At 47.3% G+C, this 22,544-nt stretch overlaps 1 protein-coding gene across 2 annotated transcripts in view; it reads right to left on the bottom strand.

Moving 5' to 3' along the window:
* Positions 1-5,308: 5,308 nt before the first annotated feature.
* Positions 5,309-22,544, bottom strand: part of LOC129834410 (immunoglobulin superfamily DCC subclass member 4-like) — an 81,811-nt gene continuing 64,575 nt past the window's right edge. For both annotated transcript variants that reach the window (XM_055899362.1, XM_055899363.1), the window contains 10 exons: positions 16,233-16,469; positions 15,930-16,031; positions 15,617-15,800; positions 14,470-14,597; positions 13,250-13,420; positions 12,989-13,123; positions 11,846-11,948; positions 10,285-10,522; positions 10,055-10,183; positions 5,309-9,023 (listed from right to left, as the gene is read on the bottom strand). In XM_055899362.1, the coding sequence (XP_055755337.1) occupies positions 8,355-9,023; positions 10,055-10,183; positions 10,285-10,522; positions 11,846-11,948; positions 12,989-13,123; positions 13,250-13,420; positions 14,470-14,597; positions 15,617-15,800; positions 15,930-16,031; positions 16,233-16,469 (2,096 nt within the window). In that variant the 3' untranslated portion in view covers positions 5,309-8,354. The remainder of the gene's footprint in view (positions 9,024-10,054; positions 10,184-10,284; positions 10,523-11,845; positions 11,949-12,988; positions 13,124-13,249; positions 13,421-14,469; positions 14,598-15,616; positions 15,801-15,929; positions 16,032-16,232; positions 16,470-22,544) is intronic.

The raw sequence follows: 22,544 nt of genomic DNA on the forward strand, positions 1-22,544 counted from the left end.
TAGTGTTTCCAACTACCAATCAGCAACTGCACCGCAAATCGGGCTGCATATTGAACGATGAGTTTGCCGAAAGGCCAGTCTCTTTGGCAAATGACAGGAGTGGAATGTTAGCTAAAAATACTGATATCCAGACTACAATTACTGTAATTGCAGGCAATCTTAGAAGGTGACATTTCAGGATATGTTGCAAGTAGGCCTAGATGAAATGCCTATAGGTAAAGTAGCTTGTAAAGTAACTGTGGTGTACTGCTATATTGCATGACCACCTTTATAGCATACGGTAGGCCTAGCCTATGGTCCAGGAAGGCTCAATCACAATTTGGCATTACAAATATAAATATGCCTTTTCATGGACTGTTTACTCTTTAGGGTAGCTCTGTCCACTTTCATTAATTACATGATAATATTGTGCTCTCCATATACCCAAAACACAACAAAAGGCTTTTATGTAGGCCTACCAAGGATGTTATTCTACTCCATTATGTCACTATACATAAGGCAATCCTACTATGCAAACTAAATTGCCATTAGTTATCCTTAGTAATGGACAGGTTTGATTCTGTTAATAGGCCCACCTCTTATGGTGTGATTGCAATCTTAGAGGTTGTAATTTACATCTTATTATCCCCCCTCTCTTGTTCTACGCGCCTGGTGCCTCGGCTTAAGGTAGCCTAATGGAACCAAGTAATACACCTACTGTAAGTCTGCAACACTAACTGACTGTCATCTGGAGGAGAGGATACATGTGAGAAATGTTCAAAGATAAAGCCTCTGTTTTTCTCCAAGGTGAACTATTGTAATCACAAAACCACACATACCTCCTAGTAAGTGCTTCAAAGATGATAAGTTGGGCTACTTTTTATTCTTTAATTGATATATAATTATAGTGTGCGCATAATGTTTCTCCTATTTTAGGGTATGGCCTGTGTTCCACCTAGGTGTTTTTGAGAGTTGTGGGAATGTTCATTTTTGGTTTCCCATTGGTTCTGGGAATGAAGCCATTCGTTTCCTGACCAGTAAAACCACATGTTTTATTCATGTTCCGAGAACATAAATTAAAGGTTATTTGAAAGTAATTAAATTATGTTCTGGGAACGTTCTCCAAGTGTTAATATTTTGAAGGGAATTTTAAGGTTATTTTGAGGTTTATGAATAACTTCCTGTTTCAATAAGACTTTTAATATCACTACTAGCTTAGGTTAACTGTTTTCAACTCCAAGCACAGATAGGACACATGGATATTAATTTGTTTAGGCATTAATCATGCAAACACATTTCTTCTTTATTGTGGCACAGCATCAGTGAGATTCTAACCCATGATCTTCTGTTTTTTATCCATACAACCTTCCCACAACATTTTGTGAAAGGTACAGGATAGTTGATTGGTTTTGGAACATTCTCAGCACATTTGAGGAACTTGACAAAAAAGTAATTTTCTTGGTATTTCATTACTTTAACAGAACGTTACATTTAATGATTGATGATGTTCTATGAACGTTTTCCAACTGGTTTGACATTGTGAATGTTCTCAAATAGTTAAAACATTTCTTCTGTGGGAATTTCAGTACATCAACATAACATTTCCTACAGGTTTCCTCGTGGTTCTATTTAAAGTCATGTTCTCAGAACATTGAGAACTTTCCATAAAAACCAAAAGAAAACAGTGAAGTTGAAAGTTTCTTCTAATGTTTTTAAAAAACGTATACATTCCGTTCTCACGTCAACAAAACTCTCTTTATCCTCTATCTTGTTAAGTGTGTTCAAGTGTGTTGGCCGCGCCACACCTGATCTTATGTGCTAGCTGGGCACTGACACCGGTTACACAGAGAACAGAGAACCAAGAACAGCCAAGGCACTGCTCTCCATGTCCATAAGTATCCATACATGGTTGTTCATGGGTGACTGTAATATTAGTGAAACATCAAGACTAAAGATGATCAGGTGGTCAAAGAAGGGTTACAAACAGTCAGACAAATCTTTGCTCAGTTATCCTCATCTCTTTATTAAGATGTTTTATTTACACAACAGTAGTTTGCTCAGACATCTTGAGTTGCTGTGAGTTCGACAAGTTCACTGATGGTAACACAGTGTGGATAAACTTCTAAAAAAAACAAGATTACTTCTCATCCATGTCCACAACTTTGGCCAGCCATATGTACACTAAGTGTACAAAACATTAAGAATACCTGCTCTTTCCACGAGTTAGACTGACCAGGTGAATCCAGGTGAAAGCTATGATCCCTTATTGATGTCACCTGTTAAATCCACTTCATTCGGTGTAGCTGAAGGGGAGGAGACAGGTTAAATAATTAATTTTAAGCCTTGAGACAATTGAGACATGGATTGTGTATGTGTGCCATTCAGAGGGTGAACGGGCAAGACAAAAATACTTAAGTGCCTTTGAAAGGGCTATGGTAGTAGGTGTGAGGCGCACTGGTTTGAGTGTGTCAAAAACTTCAATGCTGCTGGGTTTTTCCACGCTCAACAGTTTCCTGTGTGTATCAAGAATGGTCCACCAGCCAAAGAACATCCAGCCGAAAGGGGTGCAACTCAATATTAGGAAGGTGATCCTAATGTTTTGTACACTCAGAGTATATGTTACAGCCATCTCCTAAACTAAAAGTTTCATCAGGGATTTATCGCTAACACTTGAGTCAACCTTAGCTCCAAACATCCTCCAATTTTTTAAGACCAAGTTAAATTGCACTTCTTGACACTAACCGTCTGAAGTTGCCATGGCCCCAACTTCCATAAGAATTTAATAAAACAATGCTGGAATGCATAAAAAGGGGAAGACATATTACTGTGCAAAGCTGATGCCAACAGGGAAGGGGCCATGTGTAGTGATGGACAGGTGTGTTAATCAGCGAGGATGGCTGTGACGACACACTGTGCAAGAGGGAGAGAAGAGCATCATAGCACTGCCCGACGTACGTAATGTAGCACCGACTCACTCATTGACACCCTCTACTGCCTCTGTCACGCAGCGATACCGCCGCCAACATGTTATTCCTACTTTCACAATGCAAACGCTTTTTCAAGACACTGCACACATACACATATGAAGATAATATAAGTGCTAATTCACAAGAAGTGCTCCAACAACACGAGTTGATATCGCGAGTGAGTTTGAAGTGAAAGAGGTTGCATACATACAGTACATTATTTTCATTGTGTCGTAAAAAAAGACGGCAGAATTCGGGTGGTGGCACAAGACTAGGGTCTCTATGATTGGACATTCTGGATAAAGCACAGTTCAGCTGGTTAAGAAGTAGAAGAATGCACAAATGTGACATCACTGGACAAGGTAGCTCACCACAAAGCACCAGAGGACACAGAGCCAGAATACATTGATTCATTTTTTTTTTTACAAAACTAAAAGCTAAATAATATATGCCATTTAGCAGAAACTTCTATCCGAATCTGTGTATCAGCGTTTGTTTCGTGTTTTTCAGGATTACAAGTGGTGAGGTTTTGTTTGACAACTAATGACATGCTTCAGAGTCGGGTATACTGTACATGCTGGCAAGTCCTCTACAGTTTTATGCAAAGACAGACTACCTGAGTAGAGAACAGTAAAGACCAGTATTCTACAGAAATGTCTGCACTGAGAGGTAAGACCTGCAGGTAGACATTCCTCTTCAACAATCAATCACCGCTCCACAACTCCACTCTTCTTGGCACTGATATCACAGGGGTTTCCCTGCACTACTTTCCCTAACTTCACCCCTACTTGCCTTCACCCTCCTCCCCTTACCTCCCTGCCTTCATGCCTCTCCTCACCCCCCCACCCTGCACCTGCATCCACTCACCACTCAAGGGTTTATGCTTAGAGTCGAAAATAAATCCACTGCAACAAGTGATATTTCCAGCTGAGATAAGACAATTAGTCTGCTGTATTACGTCATCTTCTGCCAGTTTGGCTCCCACAAAAGGATTCTTATAAACACAATTTCCATTATTCATAATGATCTTCATTAAATTAACAACCAACAAAATGAGGTATTCTATTGATAAAAGTTCTATGAAAAAGAGAGGATCCCGTTATTTAACTAATGTGCATATTTGATCAGATTAGAGCAAGATATTACTACATTGAGCATCATATCTGCTTACTCTGGGCAAAGATGCTTACAGTAAGGAACACTATGTACTGTAAGATATGTGGTTAGAAGGAAATAGTAAAAATAACTAATTGAACTTCGTCAGTGAGAGCACACATTCTTTATGCTGGAGGCGGTTTTAGGTCTTCAACGTTGGCTCTGTTTTCAACAGACCGCACAAAGCCACTGCAATAGGTGCCCCTCGACTAAGAGTTTGAAACAGAGCTGAGAATGACACTACAAGATGTGTATGTTAAAAACAGCCGCTTCAGTAGAAATGTGAATAAAGAACATGTAACACCTTCTGTAATGTAGCAACGATACAATACATGCCTGTGAGATTCAAATGAACTGCAAACAGGCACCTTCTCACAGCTTCACTCAGTCTAAAGTAGATATTGGTAGTTCTACTGTATACGGTCCAATTAAATCATGTATTGGGTGGACACCTTTCATTAAAATCTAACTGACTAAATAAACCTGAATGAGTTAATCAGAGCACAATGATCCATTTCTAAAAGGGGTTTTGTATCCATAATGACTGGACTAATTGTATAGATTGTAGAGGAACTGAGAAGGTTTTCCTGATTATCATGCTGCAGAGGAACAAAGTGCTGATCTATTAGACCAGAAGGATTTGTCTTGAGCCAGAACAGGAACATGTAGCGTACGAGACTGAGAATGTATGGGTTGTAAGATGACAACACAAAATGGACATTATTTTGCTTAGATAAAGTTTGAGAATGCCTGATCCTGAGTGAGGTCTGTTCAAAGTATAAAACTGGAATGCTTTAGTTATGAGACTCTTCTATATGCCTCTGAGTTCTAGTACCTATCTGGACTAGCTGAGTCCTCATTCATCTGACAGACCATAAGGCTCAATGTCTTGGGCCACGTTTACAACAGACCCATTATACCTGTATAGTCTTTGATAAGGGCATACTCTAATTTAGACAAAAAGCCTCACACAAAGTATGACGAGATATTCTTGCCCTTGTGTGGAGAGACTATTTTGAATAAATATTTTGTTAGGGTACACAAAGGTAAGTATAAGAAATGTAAGCATGCATTATGCTAAATAAAATAATAAAGACGCTTGTTTAAAAATGCTATAAAGGAAGAAATGAAAACATGAGGGTAATACAAATTAGAGGATCTGTGTTTGTAAGGATTATTTGCAGTGCCAATATAAAGTCTACACCGCCTTGAACGTTTTTTCCCACATTTTGTTGCGTTACAAAGTGGGATTGAAGTAAATTTAATTGTATATTTTTGTCACTGATCTACACAAAATACTCCATAATGGGAAAGTTTAAAGAACATTCTACACATGTTTACAAATTAATAAAACTTAAAAAACTGAAATATAGTTCTTGCACAAGTATTCACCCCTTTGTTTAGGCAAGCCAAAGTAGTTCAGAAGTAACATTTGGCTTAACAAATCACGTAAGTTACATGGACTCTGTGTGAAATAATAGCGTTTGAACTGATTGTTGAACGACTAACCCTTCCTCTGTCCACCATACATACAACATCTGTAAGGTCCCTCAGTAAAGTATTGAATTTCAAGCACAGATTCAACTACAAGACCAGGTATGCTTTTGGAAAGCCTCAAAGAAGGGCAGTGATTGGTAGATGGGTAACAATAACAAATCAGAGATTGAATATCTCTTTAAGCATGGCCAAGTTAATAATAACGCTGTGGATGATGTATTAAACCACCCAGAGACATCAAAGATGCAGTCGTCCTTCTGGACAGAGCAGCAGGACAGGAAGAAAACTGCTCAGGGATGTCACCATGAGGCCTCTGGTGATTTTAAAACAGCTATAGAGTTAAATGGCTGTGATGGGAGAACTGAGGCTGGATCAACAAGATTGTAGTGACTCCACAATAATGACCTAAATGACAGAGTGAAAAGAGAATACAAATATACGGAATACAAATATTTCAAAACATGCATATGTATTGTAACAAGGCACTAAAGTAATATTGCAAAAAAAAAACCACAGCAAATGAATACACCTTTTGGCCTAAATGCAAAGCATTATGTTTTGGGCAAACACAACACATCACTGAGTTACTGCCTTCTTATTTTCCAGCATGGGGGTGGCTGCATCATGGTATGGGTATGTTTGACATCGGCAAAGACTGGGGAGTTTTCAGGATGAAAAGACGGGGCTAAGCACTGGAAAAATCCTAGGGGAAACCCTGCTTCACTCTGCTTTCCACCAGACACCTGGAGAGGAATTCACCTTTCAGCAGGACAATAACCTAAAACACAAAGCCAAATCTACACTGGATTTGCTTACCAAGAAGACAGTGAATGTTCCTGAGAACCAAGTTACAGTTTTGACTTAAATCTGTGTGAATTTGTTGGGCAAGACTTGAAAATTGCTGTCTAGCCATTATCCCCAACACCTTGACAGAGCTTGAAGAATTTTTTAAAGAATAATGAGAAAATATTGTGCAATCCAGATGTGCAAAGCTCTTATGTGACTTACCCAAGTGACTGGGGTGATTCTAACATGTATTGACTCAGGGGGGTGAATACTTACCTAATCAAGTGTTTTATTTTTCATGAATCTTATATATAGAATTTTTCTTCCACTATAAAATTACAGAGTATATAAAAATGTCAATTAAATCCATTTTAATTCCACTTTGTAACGCAACAAAATGTGAAAAAAGTTCAAAGGGGTGTAGACTTTACATGTGGTATTGTGAAAGACCTCAGGCTGGTGAGAGTCAAAAGTACAAAGAAAGAATGTAAATATGACTGAAAATAGAAGTGGTTTCTAGGTTTATGTCTCTATTCTATTTCCATCCCCCCCACCTGCAGAAGGAGGAGCCCAGACACAGCTGAGAGAGGATGAGTCAGATGGCATCACAATGGGTGAGGCCACCCGACGGAGCCTTATTCCTCTGTAGTAGGTCTAGTAACAGGCTACCATATAGCAGGCCTGGTAACTAAACTGCTGCATGATTTACCTAAGGTGAAAAGTGATTTGTGGTCCAAAGTAGATGTAACATTGAGGGGGGTGAAGACAGTTGGAAACCCAAATCTAACGGAACAACTGATAAAGGGGAAAAGGGCAATAAACAGAGATCTGAGACAGGCCGTTATGTACCATACGTGTCATTTCCTGTAGGTAATACGCATCGATGTATACAGAAAGAGGGGGACAGGAAGTTATTCCTGAAAGTATTGAAGGCTATGAATTAAACAGTTAAAAAACTGATTCTAAAAGATGCACCTATCTGCATGACACAATTAAAATCACCAACAAACCATCCTGTAAAGAAATGAGGTAGTGCTGTTGACTGGGAGCAAAACCAGGAGAACGCTGCTTAAGATGTGTTATTTTGTCATACACCTACACATCTCATCAGGTTGTCCACCCCCCCCCCCCCCAAATAATGCAACCTATATCTACTACATATACTGTATGCGGTTCCTTCAAATTTTCTTCAATTGCCTCATTTATTTTACCGTGTCAACATATTTGTCCTATTATTGTTGAATATAATCATCTATATAAATACACAGAGGTTAAAAATGCTCCTAAAATATTAGGCACCTGAGACCCCCAAGCTCAATTCAGGGAATGTGTGTGTGGATCCTGAGACAGCAGGAGGTTAGAGAGAGAGAGAGAGAGACAGGAGGTCTGCACTCTCTGTGTCTAAATATCAGGCTTTTTTCCTGGTGCTGGGGCAGGCAGCATCCATACAGTGGAACAGCCAATAGGAACAGCTCAGTCATTTGAAAGGAGCCAGAGTGAGGGTGAAAGGGCCACATGGTCACGGTTCTGCTCTATCTTCATCCATGGTGCTGAATCATGAGCCTCTCTACCATCATCAGCTGACCAAAGGTAGGTCTTGAAGTACCACACGTCCACGCTCAATCTCAGAGTCCAACAGGTCAAGGCTTATGAAAAAAGGAATATCCTGCTTTCTACACTATGATTCCGTCATCGTACGTCTGTAATAGGAGCCTGTAGCAAAGTACAGAGTAAGGCCAGACTAACATACTGCTGCTATGCAACAAAATGAATACCCATACATACTAGCACTAAAAAATATATACTGTATATATACACATATAAAACAATGGATTCAAAGTACCTATAAAACTGAGCCAGGAAGAAGAAAATCAGATACTGAGGTGCTTTAAAAAAAAAACATTTGATTCATCATGGATGAGAAAAAGAAAGGCGTCCAGCTGGTCTTGGTGTGAGGGTTTGTTTCTCCTGCTAAGGGCACAGGTAGCTGTGCGCTGCTGAGTTAGAGTGGACAAGGCCGGCGCTGACGAAAGGAGAGGGGGACGGAGGAGGGGGGCAGTGTCTGGAGTCCCCGTTCCCCAGGGTCTCCTGCCCTGGCCGCAGGGGCTTGGTGGAGTGGAAGCCGTTGGTGAGCCCCATTTCTGGGTGCCGCCCCACATCTACAGTCAGCTGGGCTGCCACGCCCACCATGCCCCCAACCATGCCCTCTGGCTGCCCATTGTGATTGGACACTGGCTCCAGGTCAGGGCCGGATGGGACCTTGGGCAGGGGTTGTGTCTGTAGGGACTCCTCCCCTGGCGATGGACGTTGTGGTGCCTGGGCAGCCTGTCTGACTGGCTCCCCTGGATGTTGTGGTGCCTGGGCAGCCTGTCTGACTGGCTCCCCTGGATGTTGTGGTGCCTGGGCAGCCTGTCTGACTTGCTCCTTTGGGTGTAAAGGGGCCTGGGCAGGCTGTCTGACTGGGGAGTAAGCTGCCTCGGACAGTGAAGGCCCCCTGGTGGCCTGAGAGTCCTCTTCCCTGTCACTCTGCGCCTCCTGCTGCTCCTTCTCCAGGTTGTTCAGCTCAGAGTGAACTATGACCTCTGCCTCCAAATGGTTACTACTGCACAGGGAGGAGTCCAGTTGGTCCCCAGGGTTGCCCTGAAACACACACCACACACAGTTAGCAGACATTTAATTATTTAATTTCATACAGTCAGCCCATGTAACAGTGGAGTCCTACAAGGCAGTGTGTTTGTACTCCTGTTGTTCTGTATTAACATACAACTGTAAATGACCTTACACCAGTGGTGTCAATCATAACTGAAAGGCAGCCATAATGCAATTATAACACAGTCATTATTTCTTGCTATGCTATCCAGCTTTCTGAACTGCATACCATTCTCTAAATTAAATCATTGAGAATACGACCGAAATGTCACCAGTAAAATAGAGCAGTGGTGGTATGAGGTGTGACTGCAAAATAAATGAGGGATTCATTATAGATTAATTATAGCTTTCCCCTCCTACACTTTTGAAGGGTATGAGAGTGCCTTAACAGTGGCAGAGTAATTAATTTATCAGACGCATGATCAAGCGGCTCATTCAGCTTTCAGCCAGTGTCACATTCTAATTAGCTATACGTCATCCTGACACCTCTTTCACTGTTTCATTACTTCCTGTTCAGCTCTCACACAAACCACTCTACCTCTACACCAGCTCTTACTGCTCTTCTACACGCACGCTTGCACACACACACCACGCACGCTTGCACGCACACACCACGCTCGCACGCACGCACGCATACACCACGCTCGCACACACAAACCACGCTCGCACACACACACCACGTTCGCACACACACATCACGCTCGCACACACAAACCATGCTCGCACACACACACCACGCTCGCACACACACACCACGCTCGCACACACACACCACGCTCGCACACACACACCACGCTCGCACGCATACACCACACTCGCACACACACACCACGCTCGCACACACACACCACGCTCGCACACACACACCACGCTCGCACACACAAACTACGCTCGCACACACACCACGCTCGCACACAAACCACGCTCGCACACAAACCACTTTCTACCCCATCTACCTCTTATTCTTGTACATACAAAGACACACACACGCGCACTGACACACACAAACTCTGCTCACATACCTTGCCATTCTCTGTGTTGGTCATGTCCAAAGTTCCATTGTTAAGAGTTGGAGAGTCCTCTGTGATGGTATCCCTGTATTTGGTGATCCGGTTGGCCCAGTTACGACTAACTGACCCATTATAAGCAGCCTGGAGAATGACAAAGTCAGAAGAAAAACATGACCCAACAAGTAACCTTGAAAAGTACTATATTTGTGTTTAGTGTGGTATCCAGTGTCCTGACTACTCACCTTGAGCTCAGCTCCTAGGGCATCGTCCCCTATTCCTACATTACCCATGAGGCTGTGCTCCTCAGTGGGCTCTGTGAGGGGTTGGGTGCGGTCATGGTCATGGTCCAGGCTGCCCAGGGGCATCAGGGTCTCTAGCTCATGGCAATCACTGCATTCTGGTACCATGGTGGGCACAGACCTACACCCATGATGGTACTGTGGGGGCAGAGCAGTGGAGTCCAGCCCTCCAGACACCTCTCTGGTTACACAGCACAGAGGAGGAACACGGGTTAAGGATTAGAGTTATGTCGCTGCACATGGTTTAACCTCAGAGTATAAAAACAAGGATGATCATTAACAATTGTGTTTTTTTGCCAATTTAGCCAAACTTCTGGATTTTGCCAATTTTATCTACTTCCCCAGAGTCAGATGAACTCGTGGATACCATTTGTATGTCTCTGCATCCAGTAGGAAGGAAGTTGGAGGTAGGTTCGCGAGCCAATGCTAACTAGCATTAGCGCAACGCCTGGAAGTCTATAGGTATATACTAACATGCTAGCAGATGCTATAGACTTCCCGTCATTGCGCTAACGCGAAACGATGTCTAACTTCCTTCATATTGGACAAAGAGACATGGAAATGGTATCCATGAGTTCATCTGCCTCTGGGGAAGTAGATAAAGGAAGGCCTCATTGCCATCATCACAAAGTATCCTTTTAAAAACAAATATGAGGAATGCATTGTCATAGACAGTCATTACAACTATAACAGTAGGATGAACAACATATTGTCACTCCATCTCAAATTGTGATGGCTAGCTGGATTCACTATAGTACACACTGGTATTCAAACAAGCTAAATACCAAAACAGACAGTAATAATAGTTGTTCCGTATTAATGCAAAATTATTCAAAATTATTCACATCTGAAATGTCAAATGTGCAGCATGAAGACATGGACCCCCCCTGGGTCTCACACAAAAGTCATCCTAATTCTGTAGCTATATAAAACATCTCCAAATCCTCCACTTCTATTTAAATCAGTTTACTGCTCTCCCTGTCAAACCCAATGCAGGGAAACATGACTTTTGTTTTATATTCTTTCCTGCTCATTAACCGCACAGCTTCATAATAGACCAAGAGCAGCCATCTGTGGTGCTCTGTCTTTCAGGACACACTTCCCAACATCTGCCTGTCTGTCTCTCTGCAGCTTCTCTCTCTCTCTCACACACACACACACACACACACACACACACACACACACACACACACACACACACACACACACACACACACACACACACACACACACACACACACACACACACACACACACACACACACACACACACACACACACACACACACACACACACACCTTCCCTTAAATCTTACAATGCCAGTGAAAGCTTAATGATCCTCAAATCCTAGACGTACATACTAAAGTAGACATACTAAAATAGACAGAGTCATTTTTATTTATTTTATTTCACCTTTATTTAACCAGGTAGGCAAATTGAGAACACGTTCTCATTTACAATTGCGACCTGGCCAAGATTTGCTTTCAGGTGGCCTCTTCTTACCTGGCCTTGCCGTTGCGGAAGCTGACACACATACAAAGGAGAATGCTGAGTAGCCCCAGACACACACCAACTATGATGCCTGTCACTGCATGGATGTCCAGCTCTACAGAGAACAGCCCAGGAAGGCATGCAGAAAAAAGGGAGAGAAAACAGACAAGATACTGGATGAGTGTCTGAACCTATCAGCACAGGACACAGTTAGAGAACAGAAGGTAAGTGGGAGGATGAATGATAATATACTGTATGATGACAGCCGGATTCCACCACTCAATCAATTTCAGCGGGCCATGAAGGAACCAATTCACACTTCCAGGGAGGGAGATATTAATTGAGCTTGGGCAATTGCTGTCTATCTGGCAGCAGAGTGGAGAGAGGACAGATGGTGCTCGCTCCGCTCTCGCCCGCCCACCATCCACCTTACCCTCAATCACATTGCATTTACTACTGGCAAGACTGTCTGATGGAGCCGAATATGGGGCACCTCAGCAGGACCAGAATAAACCTGCTACTCGGTCATCTTAGTTTGTCTTTCTACGTCTCAGTGGTTTCAGCTAATGCCCTGTGCCAACCAGAGGAGGATGGACTCCCATAGCTCCAATGTGGTGACCTTTTGCTTCTGAATGGAGCTCTGTCCTGGCTTGGTTCTAGATGCTCGAGTTTAGCTGTTGTGTTCATTATTCTCTGACGGACAAAGTGTAATTGGGCTACAAATAGATAATGATTGATGGAGGTCTCCTTGAGAAGCCCAATGAAACTGCAGTAGTATTCAACAGTGTGCACATATCCTTCTTTCTTTTTCCCTGCCAAGCCCATATAGAATGAGCCGCTCCGTCACAGGCCCCTTCACCGTGGTTATAGACAAGGTGTCATCCACAGCTCTTCTGCTTCTCAAAGTCAGATATGAAGTTGATTCATAGAGCTCTCCGGGTTCAGCGGCTGCTGAGGTCACCACTTTAATATTCACCTCAGAAAGCCAGAGAGTGATGAGAGATATGACACAGCCTCCTGCAGGCTTCTCTCCCCCACTGGCAGGGATGGATTAGCCACTTTAAAGGACTCTGTGTGTGTGTGTGTGTAGGAAATACTTATGTAAGTGATGACACACACACCATCACAGTATGTATAGACAGTAGACCCACTCACCATATTTCTTGGGAGGAGTGTACACATCCTTCACTGGGGAGTAAGGCCCCACCCCCACCTCAGTGGACGCCCTCATCTTAAAGAAGTATTGTGTCCCACTAGACAGCCCTGTTACCTCAGCACTCATGATGGTCCCTAAGAGGGAGGGAGAGAGAGGGAGAGGTAGAGGGAGGTAAGTGTGTGAGTCATTAACAGTCCCATTTGCATCCACTTATAGAACCCACACAGTTCCTCGCAACAGCCGCAGATTCAACCACCCACCCTCTTGGGAGAGGTTGTTCCACAGGTGCTCAGGCTGGCTGAGGTTGATGGTGTATAGGATCCTGTAGCTGATGATGATACCATTGGGCTCCACAGGCGGGCGCCAGTTCACCAACACAGAGGAGGAGTCCAAGGCACTGAGCTGCAGTTCCGCTGGGGGGGTGGAGGGTACTGGGGACACAGGGGGGATGTCAGTAATCACACCACAGAAATAAAGCCCCACAGCGTGCTGGCTACACAGGCTTTGTGTGGCTGGCTGGGACAGGTGTGACACCCCTCTGGGACAAGGTGCCCTTGCCACCTGGTCATAAAGTGGGGGCTGAGGGCAGGGACTGGGTCTCAGGTGACAGAGGGCGGTAGTATGGGATCCGGCAGGCAGCTACCCCTGCTGTGTCAAACCAAAGACCCCTACTTCGTTGCCCTGGTAATGAATCCCCTGCTGGCTAGCCCCTCCTGGCCAGTACTCACAAACCGTCTCAATGCTGATCTAGGATCAGTTTGACCTTTCAGATCGTAATGAATAAGACAGAGAGGACTTGATGTCCCTGGCCCCTCCCTGACACCACTTGGCTGAACTGATTGACGGGCCCTGTCCCAGACAACTCTTGGCCAACACAAGGGCCACTTCCAACTGGACATTTAATTACAGCCAATTATCTCCCTACACCCCTGAAGATGAATCCCTTCTCTGTTAACCTGCCTCAATCACACTTGCTCAGTCTCACACAGACACAGTTTTGTATTGCTATCCTTGTGGGGACCAAATAATTGATTCCCATCCAAAATCCCATTTTCTCTAACCCTAAATCTAACCCTAGCCTTAACGCTTTACCTAACCATAACCCTAACCCCAAACCCCTAACCCTAAAACTAACCTTAACTCCTAACCCCTAACCTTAATTCTAACCCTAATTGTAACCCTAATCCTAAACCCAACCCCTAAGCCTAAAATAGCATTTTCCCTGTGGGGACCGTCAATCTCCCCACTGGTCCGTATTTTCCTTGTTTTACTATACTTGTGAGGACTTCTGGTACCCACAAGGATTGTAAAACAAAAACACACATACACCAACGAACTACACACCTCTGTCAGAAACAAAAACACCCACACAGAGGAAGTGAAAGTGAGCGACAGAGCATATTGAATACAAGCATCCACCTTTATGTTACACTGATGCTCAGATTTTTCCACTACACTGATGAGAACAGTAGAGACTTACCGTCAGTGAGAGTGGACTCTTCCACGGTGCCGCTGAAGGGACCAACCATGTCTCCTCCATTGGACTGCACAGCCAGCTCATAGCGGGTGTGGGGTTTTAGCGCCCCCAAGAGGATCTCCTGAGCAGAGCTGCAAAACACAGTTTGGGGAAAAAAAATGAATGAATGAATCACAAATGGGAAAACTTGCACATCCTTCTTTCCATTCATAACCTGAATATCAATTTAGCCACTGGAAGAAATATTACATTTCAATAAAAAGGGCTTCTTTAATGTGATCAACTTCAGATAATGGAATTTGGAACTTCCATTTTCCTCTAAAAGAGGCTCGATATCTATTCTATTATCCTGTGTTTGACCCAGGACCAGGAGATGTGTTGTGTTTGGGATGTTCCCTGACTGACCTGGTGTAGTAGGAGATCAGGGGATGTTTTGTGTTTGGGGTGGTGGTCCCTGACTGACCTGGTGTAGTAGGAGACCAGGGGATGTGTTGTGTTTGGGATGGTGGTCCCTGACTGACCTGGTGTAGTAGGAGACCAGGGGATGTGTTGTGTTAGGGGTGGTGGTCCCTGACTGACCTGGTGTAGTAGGAGACCAGGGGATGTGTTGTGTTAGGGGTGGTGGTCCCTGACTGACCTGGTGTAGTAGGAGACCAGGGGATGTGTTGTGTTAGGGGTGGTGGTCCCTGACTGACCTGGTGTAGTAGGAGACCAGGGGATGTGTTGTGTTAGGGGTGGTGGTCCCTGACTGACCTGGTGTAGTAGGAGACCAGGAGATGTGTCGTGTTTGGGATGGTCCCTGGCTGACCTGGTGTAGTAGGAGACCAGGGGATGTGTCGTGTTTGGGATGGTCCCTGGCTGACCTGGTGTAGTAGGAGACCAGGAGATGTGTTGTGTTAGGGGTGGTGGTCCCTGACTGACCTGGTGTAGTAGGAGACCAGGAGATGTGTTGTGTTTGGGGTGGTGGTCCCTGACTGACCTGGTGTAGTAGGAGACCAGGGGATGTGTTGTGTTTGGGGTGGTGGTCCCTGACTGACCTGGTGTAGTAGGAGACCAGGGGATGTGTTGTGTTAGGGGTGGTGGTCCCTGACTGACCTGGTGTAGTAGGAGACCAGGGGATGTGTCGTGTTTGGGATGGTCCCTGACTGACCTGGTGTAGTAGGAGACCAGCGATGCGTTTCTGATGCCGGCCGGGCTGCAGCGTACGGTGTAGTTGATGATGCGGACGTTGCTGAAGCGAGGTTTCTCCCAGCGCAGCCAGATGGATGTGGAGCTGTTGGCTGTAGCCTTGATGCTGCTGGGGGGCAGGGGAGGGGGGTTCCCCTTAGGGGGCGCTGCAAAAACACACTGCCAGTTTATACACAAATATTGGTATTGTACAGACTTTCTTTAACACTGACAGACAGAATAGACTGACACACAAAGTGGCAAGCACACACACAGACACCGATGAATAGACACACCTTTGCCATGTGCCTTCTCTGTCCTGCCCTTCCATCCTGCAGCATAGCCCTCTGTCTGCTTATTGAAGGCCCACACCTTCACTTCATATAGTCTGTCAGGGACTGACACACACACAGAAATATATAGAAACGTATCGCAACACATAAACACACCAAATTATACATAACCACAAGAAAGCCTGTCATAATGAACACGAGGTCCAAACATGTTATTAAGAGTCACATTTTTCCATACAAATATTATCACCTGGACCAGTAGGAAGGGATTTAAACAACACTGGCATGTGAACATCCCAGACTCACCCAGACTAGAGACCTCATGATGTTTGACCCTCCTGCGGAGCTTGATGGTGTGGGCCTCCATCCTCCTCACCCTCTCCCTCTCAGGAAGAGCCTCCCCATTGGTCAGCTCCTCACCAACCACCTCCCTGCAAAAGAGCTTGTAGCCGGAGATCTGCGTGTGATTGGGCGGGGGCTGCCATGTGACATGGAGGGAGTTCATTTTGGCCCTAACCTTTAGCTCTGTGGGAGCAAAGATCACTGGGAAAGACGAAAAGCAAACAAGGCGCCAGCATGAAACAACATTACTGGAGCTTATAACATGATTCAACAAAACAAGATTCAGGCATTGATTTATTGTACCAACTCAATTTGACAATCTTCTAATGACTATAACATGAAATAATATAATTCTATAGACCTGGATCTAGAACAGGTGCCACCTTAATTGGGGAGGATGGGATTATAGTAATAGTTTATGATAATTAATGGAATGGTATCAAATGGTTTCTGTGTGTTCAAATACCATTCCATTTCTTCTATTCCAGCCATTATTATGAGCCGTCCTCCCCTCAGCAGCTTCTTGTAATCCACATGAACTGACAATGAGGCCCTATTCGGTGAGATTTTCTTCTTGTGTGTATTAACAGATTTTCTTCTCATGTGAATTAATGGCATTCGTGAGAGCTTAGTCACTGTAGAGAAAAGGATTGAATAGATTTCTGTTCATTTCTTCGAAATTAATCTTCTGCCTACCAAGAGGCACAGTCAGCCATGTTGCCTTGCCCCTGAATGGAGAGCAATTGTATGGCTGATGCAAATGTGTAGGTGAAGGTGTATTCACCACATGACACTGCCGAGCCATGAACAGTCAGCTTGAATGGAAGGCTGCAGTGTTCTTTTTCCCCATTGCTCGTCTGTTTCTAGTTCCTCTTTTCCAGTTTTCCCGGTTTTGACCATTCTGCCTGCCCTGAGCCTGCCTGCCGTTCTGTACCTTGTCACACCACTCTCGATTATTGACCTCTGCCTGCCCTGACCCCAAGACTGCCTGCCGTTCTGTACTTTATGGAATCTGATCTGGATTACTGACCTCTGCCAGCCCTTGACCTGTCGTTTTGTCTGACCCCTGTTCTAGTAATAAACTTTTGTTACTTCGACACTGTCTGCATCTGTAACGGTGGTCCTCCTCCTCTTCAACCGAAAAGGAGGAGTAGTGATGGAACCAAGGCGCAGCGGGTTGTGAACACATAATTTATTTAAAGACAAGACGGAAAAACACGAACTTCACTATAACTAACAAAACAACAAACGGAGTAGACAGACCTGGACGACGAACTTACATTAAACACGAAGAACGCACGAACAGGGAAAATAGACTACACAAAATGACGATGTACAAAAACAAACCGAACAGTCCCGTATGGTGCGACAAACACTGACACAGGAGACAACCGCCCACAACGAACACTGTGAAACAACCTACCTAAATATGACTCTCAATTAGAGGAAAACGCCAAACACCTGCCTCTAATTAAGAGCCATACCAGGCAACCCTTAAACCAACATAGAAACAGAAAACATAGAATGCCCACCCAAACTCACGTCCTGACCAACTAACACATACAACAAACTAACAGAAATAGATCAGGAACGTGACATAACCCCCCCCCCCCATTAAGGTGCGAACTCCGGGCGCACCAGCACAAAGTCTAGGGGAGGGTCTGGGTGGGCATCTGACCACGGTGGTGGCTCAGGCTCAGGGCGAGGTCCCCACCCCACCATAGTCAATCCCAGCTTACATCTCCCCCTACAAATGACCACCCTCATATTACACCCCCTTAATCTTTTGGGTAACATCGAGACAAGGGGCAGCACCGGGATAGAGGGATAGCTCAGGACAGAGGGATAACTCAGGACAGAGGGATAGCTCAGGATAGAGAGGTAGCTCAGGATAGAGAGGTAGCTCAGGATAGAGGGGCAACTCCGGACTGACAGGCAGCTCCGGACAGAGAGACAGCTCCTGTCTGGGTGGCGGCTCTGGCAGATCCTGTCTGGTTGGCGGCTCTGGCAGATCCTGTCTGGTTGGCGGCTCTGGCAGATCCTGTCTGGTTGGCGGCTCTGGCAGATCCTGTCTGGTTGGCGGCTCTGGCAGATCCTGACTGACGAATGGCTCTAGCGGCTCCTGACTGACTAACGGCTCTGACGGCTCGGGACAGACGGGCGGCTCTAATGGCTCGGGACAGACGGATGGCTCAGACGGCGCTGGGGAGACGGATGGCTCAGACGGCGCTGGGGAGACGGATGGCTCAGACGGCGCTGGGGAGACGGATGGCTCAGATGGCGCTGAGGAGACGGATGGCTCAGACGGCGCTGGGGAGACGGATGGCTCAGACGGCGCTGGGGAGACGAATGGCTCAGACGGCGCTGAGGAGACGGATGGCTCAGACTGATCCTGTCTAGCGGAAGGCTTTGGCTGCTCCTGTCTGGTGGAAGGCTCTAGCGGCTCCTGTCTGGCGGAAGGCTCTAGCGGCTCCAGTCTGGCGGAAGGCTCTGTAGGCTCATGGCAGACGGGCGGCTTTGCAGGCTCATGGCAGACGGGCGGCTTTGAAGGCTCAATACAGACGAGCAGTTCATGCGGCGCTTGGCAGACGGACAGTTCAGGCGCCGTTGGGCAGACGGCAGACTCTGGCCGGCTGAAACGCACTGTAGGCCTGGTGCGTGGTGCCGGAACTGGAGGTACCGGACTGGAGACACGCACTTCAAGCCTAGTGAGGGGAGCAGGGACAGGGCACACTGGACTCTCAAAGCGTACTATATGCCTGGTGCGTGGTACCGGCACTGGTGGCACCGGGCTGAGTGCACGCACATCATGACGAGTACGGGGAGAAGGAACAGTGTGTACAGGGCTCTGGAGACGCACAGGTGGCTTAGTGCGTGGTGCCGGAACTGGAGGCACCGGACTGGAGACACGCACCATAGAGAGAGTGCGTGGAGGAGGAACAGGGCTCTGGAAACGCACTGGAAGCCTGGTGCGTGGTGTAGGCACTGGTGGTACTGGGCTGGGGCGGGGAGGTAGCGCCGGAAATACCGGACCGTGCAGGCGTATTGGCTCCCTTGAACACTGAGCCTGCCCAACCTTACCTGGCTGAATGCTCCCCGTCGCCCGACCAGTGCGGGGAGGTGGAATAACCCGCACCGGGCTATGTAGGCGAACCGGGGACACCATGCGTAAGGCTGGTGCCATGTAAGCCGGCCCGAGGAGACGTACTGGTGGCCAGATATGTAGGGCCGGCTTCATGACATTTGGCTCAATGCCCAATCTAGCCCTACCAGTGCGGGGAGGTGGAATAACCCGCACTGGGCTATGCACACGTACAGGAGACACCGTGCGCTCTACTGCGTAACACGGCGTCTGCCCGTACTCCCGCTCTCCACGGTTAGCCTGGGAAGTGGGCGCAGGTCTCCTACGTGCCCTTGGCCCACTACCTCTTAGCCCCCCCCCCCAATAAATCTTTGGGTAGTACTCACGGGCTTTTCGGGCTTCCGTGCTAGACGCGTCCCTTCATAACGCGGGTTTTGGGCTTGATTCTCCGGTCTCCAGCCACGTCTCTTTGCTGCCTCCTCATACCATCGCTCCTGGGCTCGCGCTGCTTCCATCTCCTCACGAGCGCGGCGATATTCCCCAATGTGCGCCCAAGGACCTTTTCCTTCTAGCTCGTCCTCCCAAGTCCAGTAGTCCTGTGTATTATCCTGCTCGAACTTCCGCTGCTTGGTTCTGGATGTTTGGTGGGTGGTTCTGTAACGGTGGTCCTCCTCCTCTTCAACCGAAAAGGAGGAGTAGTGATGGAACCAAGGCGCAGCAGGTTGTGAACACATAATTTATTTAAAGACAAGACGGAAAAACACGAACTTCACTATAACTAACAAAACAACAAACGGAGTAGACAGACCTGGACGACGAACTTACATTAAACACGAAGAACGCACGAACAGGGAAAATAGACTACACAAAATGACGATGTACAAAAACAAACCGAACAGTCCCGTATGGTGCGACAAACACTGACACAGGAGACAACCGCCCACAACGAACACTGTGAAACAACCTACCTAAATATGACTCTCAATTAGAGGAAAACGCCAAACACCTGCCTCTAATTAAGAGCCATACCAGGCAACCCTTAAACCAACATAGAAACAGAAAACATAGAATGCCCACCCAAACTCACGTCCTGACCAACTAACACATACAACAAACTAACAGAAATAGATCAGGAACGTGACATAACCCCCCCCCCCCCCCCTTAAGGTGCGAACTCCGGGCGCACCAGCACAAAGTCTAGGGGAGGGTCTGGGTGGGCATCTGACCACGGTGGTGGCTCAGGCTCAGGGCGAGGTCCCCACCCCACCATAGTCAATCCCAGCTTACATCTCCCCCTACAAATGACCACCCTCATATTACACCCCCTTAATCTTTTGGGTAACATCGAGACAAGGGGCAGCACCGGGATAGAGGGATAGCTCAGGACAGAGGGATAACTCAGGATAGAGGGATAGCTCAGGATAGAGAGGTAGCTCAGGATAGAGAGGTAGCTCAGGATAGAGGGGCAACTCCGGACTGAAAGGCAGCTCCGGACAGAGAGACAGCTCCTGTCTGGTTGGCGGCTCTGGCAGATCCTGTCTGGTTGGCGGCTCTGGCAGATCCTGTCTGGTTGGCGGCTCTGGCAGATCCTGTCTGGTTGGCGGCTCTGGCAGATCCTGTCTGGTTGGCGGCTCTGGCAGATCCTGACTGACGAATGGCTCTAGCGGCTCCTGACTGACTAACGGCTCTGACGGCTCGGGACAGACGGGCGGCTCTAATGGCTCGGGACAGACGGATGGCTCAGACGGCGCTGGGGAGACGGATGGCTCAGACGGCGCTGGGGAGACGGATGGCTCAGACGGCGCTGGGGAGACGGATGGCTCAGATGGCGCTGAGGAGACGGATGGCTCAGACGGCGCTGGGGAGACGGATGGCTCAGACGGCGCTGGGGAGACGAATGGCTCAGACGGCGCTGAGGAGACGGATGGCTCAGACTGATCCTGTCTAGCGGAAGGCTTTGGCTGCTCCTGTCTGGTGGAAGGCTCTAGCGGCTCCTGTCTGGCGGAAGGCTCTAGCGGCTCCAGTCTGGCGGAAGGCTCTGTAGGCTCATGGCAGACGGGCGGCTTTGCAGGCTCATGGCAGACGGGCGGCTTTGAAGGCTCAATACAGACGAGCAGTTCATGCGGCGCTTGGCAGACGGACAGTTCAGGCGCCGTTGGGCAGACGGCAGACTCTGGCCGGCTGAAACGCACTGTAGGCCTGGTGCGTGGTGCCGGAACTGGAGGTACCGGACTGGAGACACGCACTTCAAGCCTAGTGCGGGGAGCAGGGACAGGGCACACTGGACTCTCAAAGCGTACTATATGCCTGGTGCGTGGTACCGGCACTGGTGGCACCGGGCTGAGTGCACGCACATCATGACGAGTACGGGGAGAAGGAACAGTGTGTACAGGGCTCTGGAGACGCACAGGTGGCTTAGTGCGTGGTGCCGGAACTGGAGGCACCGGACTGGAGACACGCACCATAGAGAGAGTGCGTGGAGGAGGAACAGGGCTCTGGAAACGCACTGGAAGCCTGGTGCGTGGTGTAGGCACTGGTGGTACTGGGCTGGGGCGGGGAGGTAGCGCCGGAAATACCGGACCGTGCAGGCGTATTGGCTCCCTTGAACACTGAGCCTGCCCAACCTTACCTGGCTGAATGCTCCCCGTCGCCCGACCAGTGCGGGGAGGTGGAATAACCCGCACCGGGCTATGTAGGCGAACCGGGGACACCATGCGTAAGGCTGGTGCCATGTAAGCCGGCCCGAGGAGACGTACTGGTGGCCAGATATGTAGGGCCGGCTTCATGACATTTGGCTCAATGCCCAATCTAGCCCTACCAGTGCGGGGAGGTGGAATAACCCGCACTGGGCTATGCACACGTACAGGAGACACCGTGCGCTCTACTGCGTAACACGGCGTCTGCCCGTACTCCCGCTCTCCACGGTTAGCCTGGGAAGTGGGCGCAGGTCTCCTACGTGCCCTTGGCCCACTACCTCTTAGTCCCCCCCCCAATAAATCTTTGGGTAGTACTCACGGGCTTTTCGGGCTTCCGTGCTAGACGCGTCCCTTCATAACGCGGGTTTTGGGCTTGATTCTCCGGTCTCCAGCCACGTCTCTTTGCTGCCTCCTCATACCATCGCTCCTGGGCTCGCGCTGCTTCCATCTCCTCACGAGCGCGGCGATATTCCCCAATGTGCGCCCAAGGACCTTTTC

The sequence above is a fragment of the Salvelinus fontinalis genome, chromosome 35, assembly GCF_029448725.1.
Source record: "Salvelinus fontinalis isolate EN_2023a chromosome 35, ASM2944872v1, whole genome shotgun sequence".
In the NCBI taxonomy this organism is placed as follows: Eukaryota; Metazoa; Chordata; class Actinopteri; order Salmoniformes; family Salmonidae; genus Salvelinus; species Salvelinus fontinalis.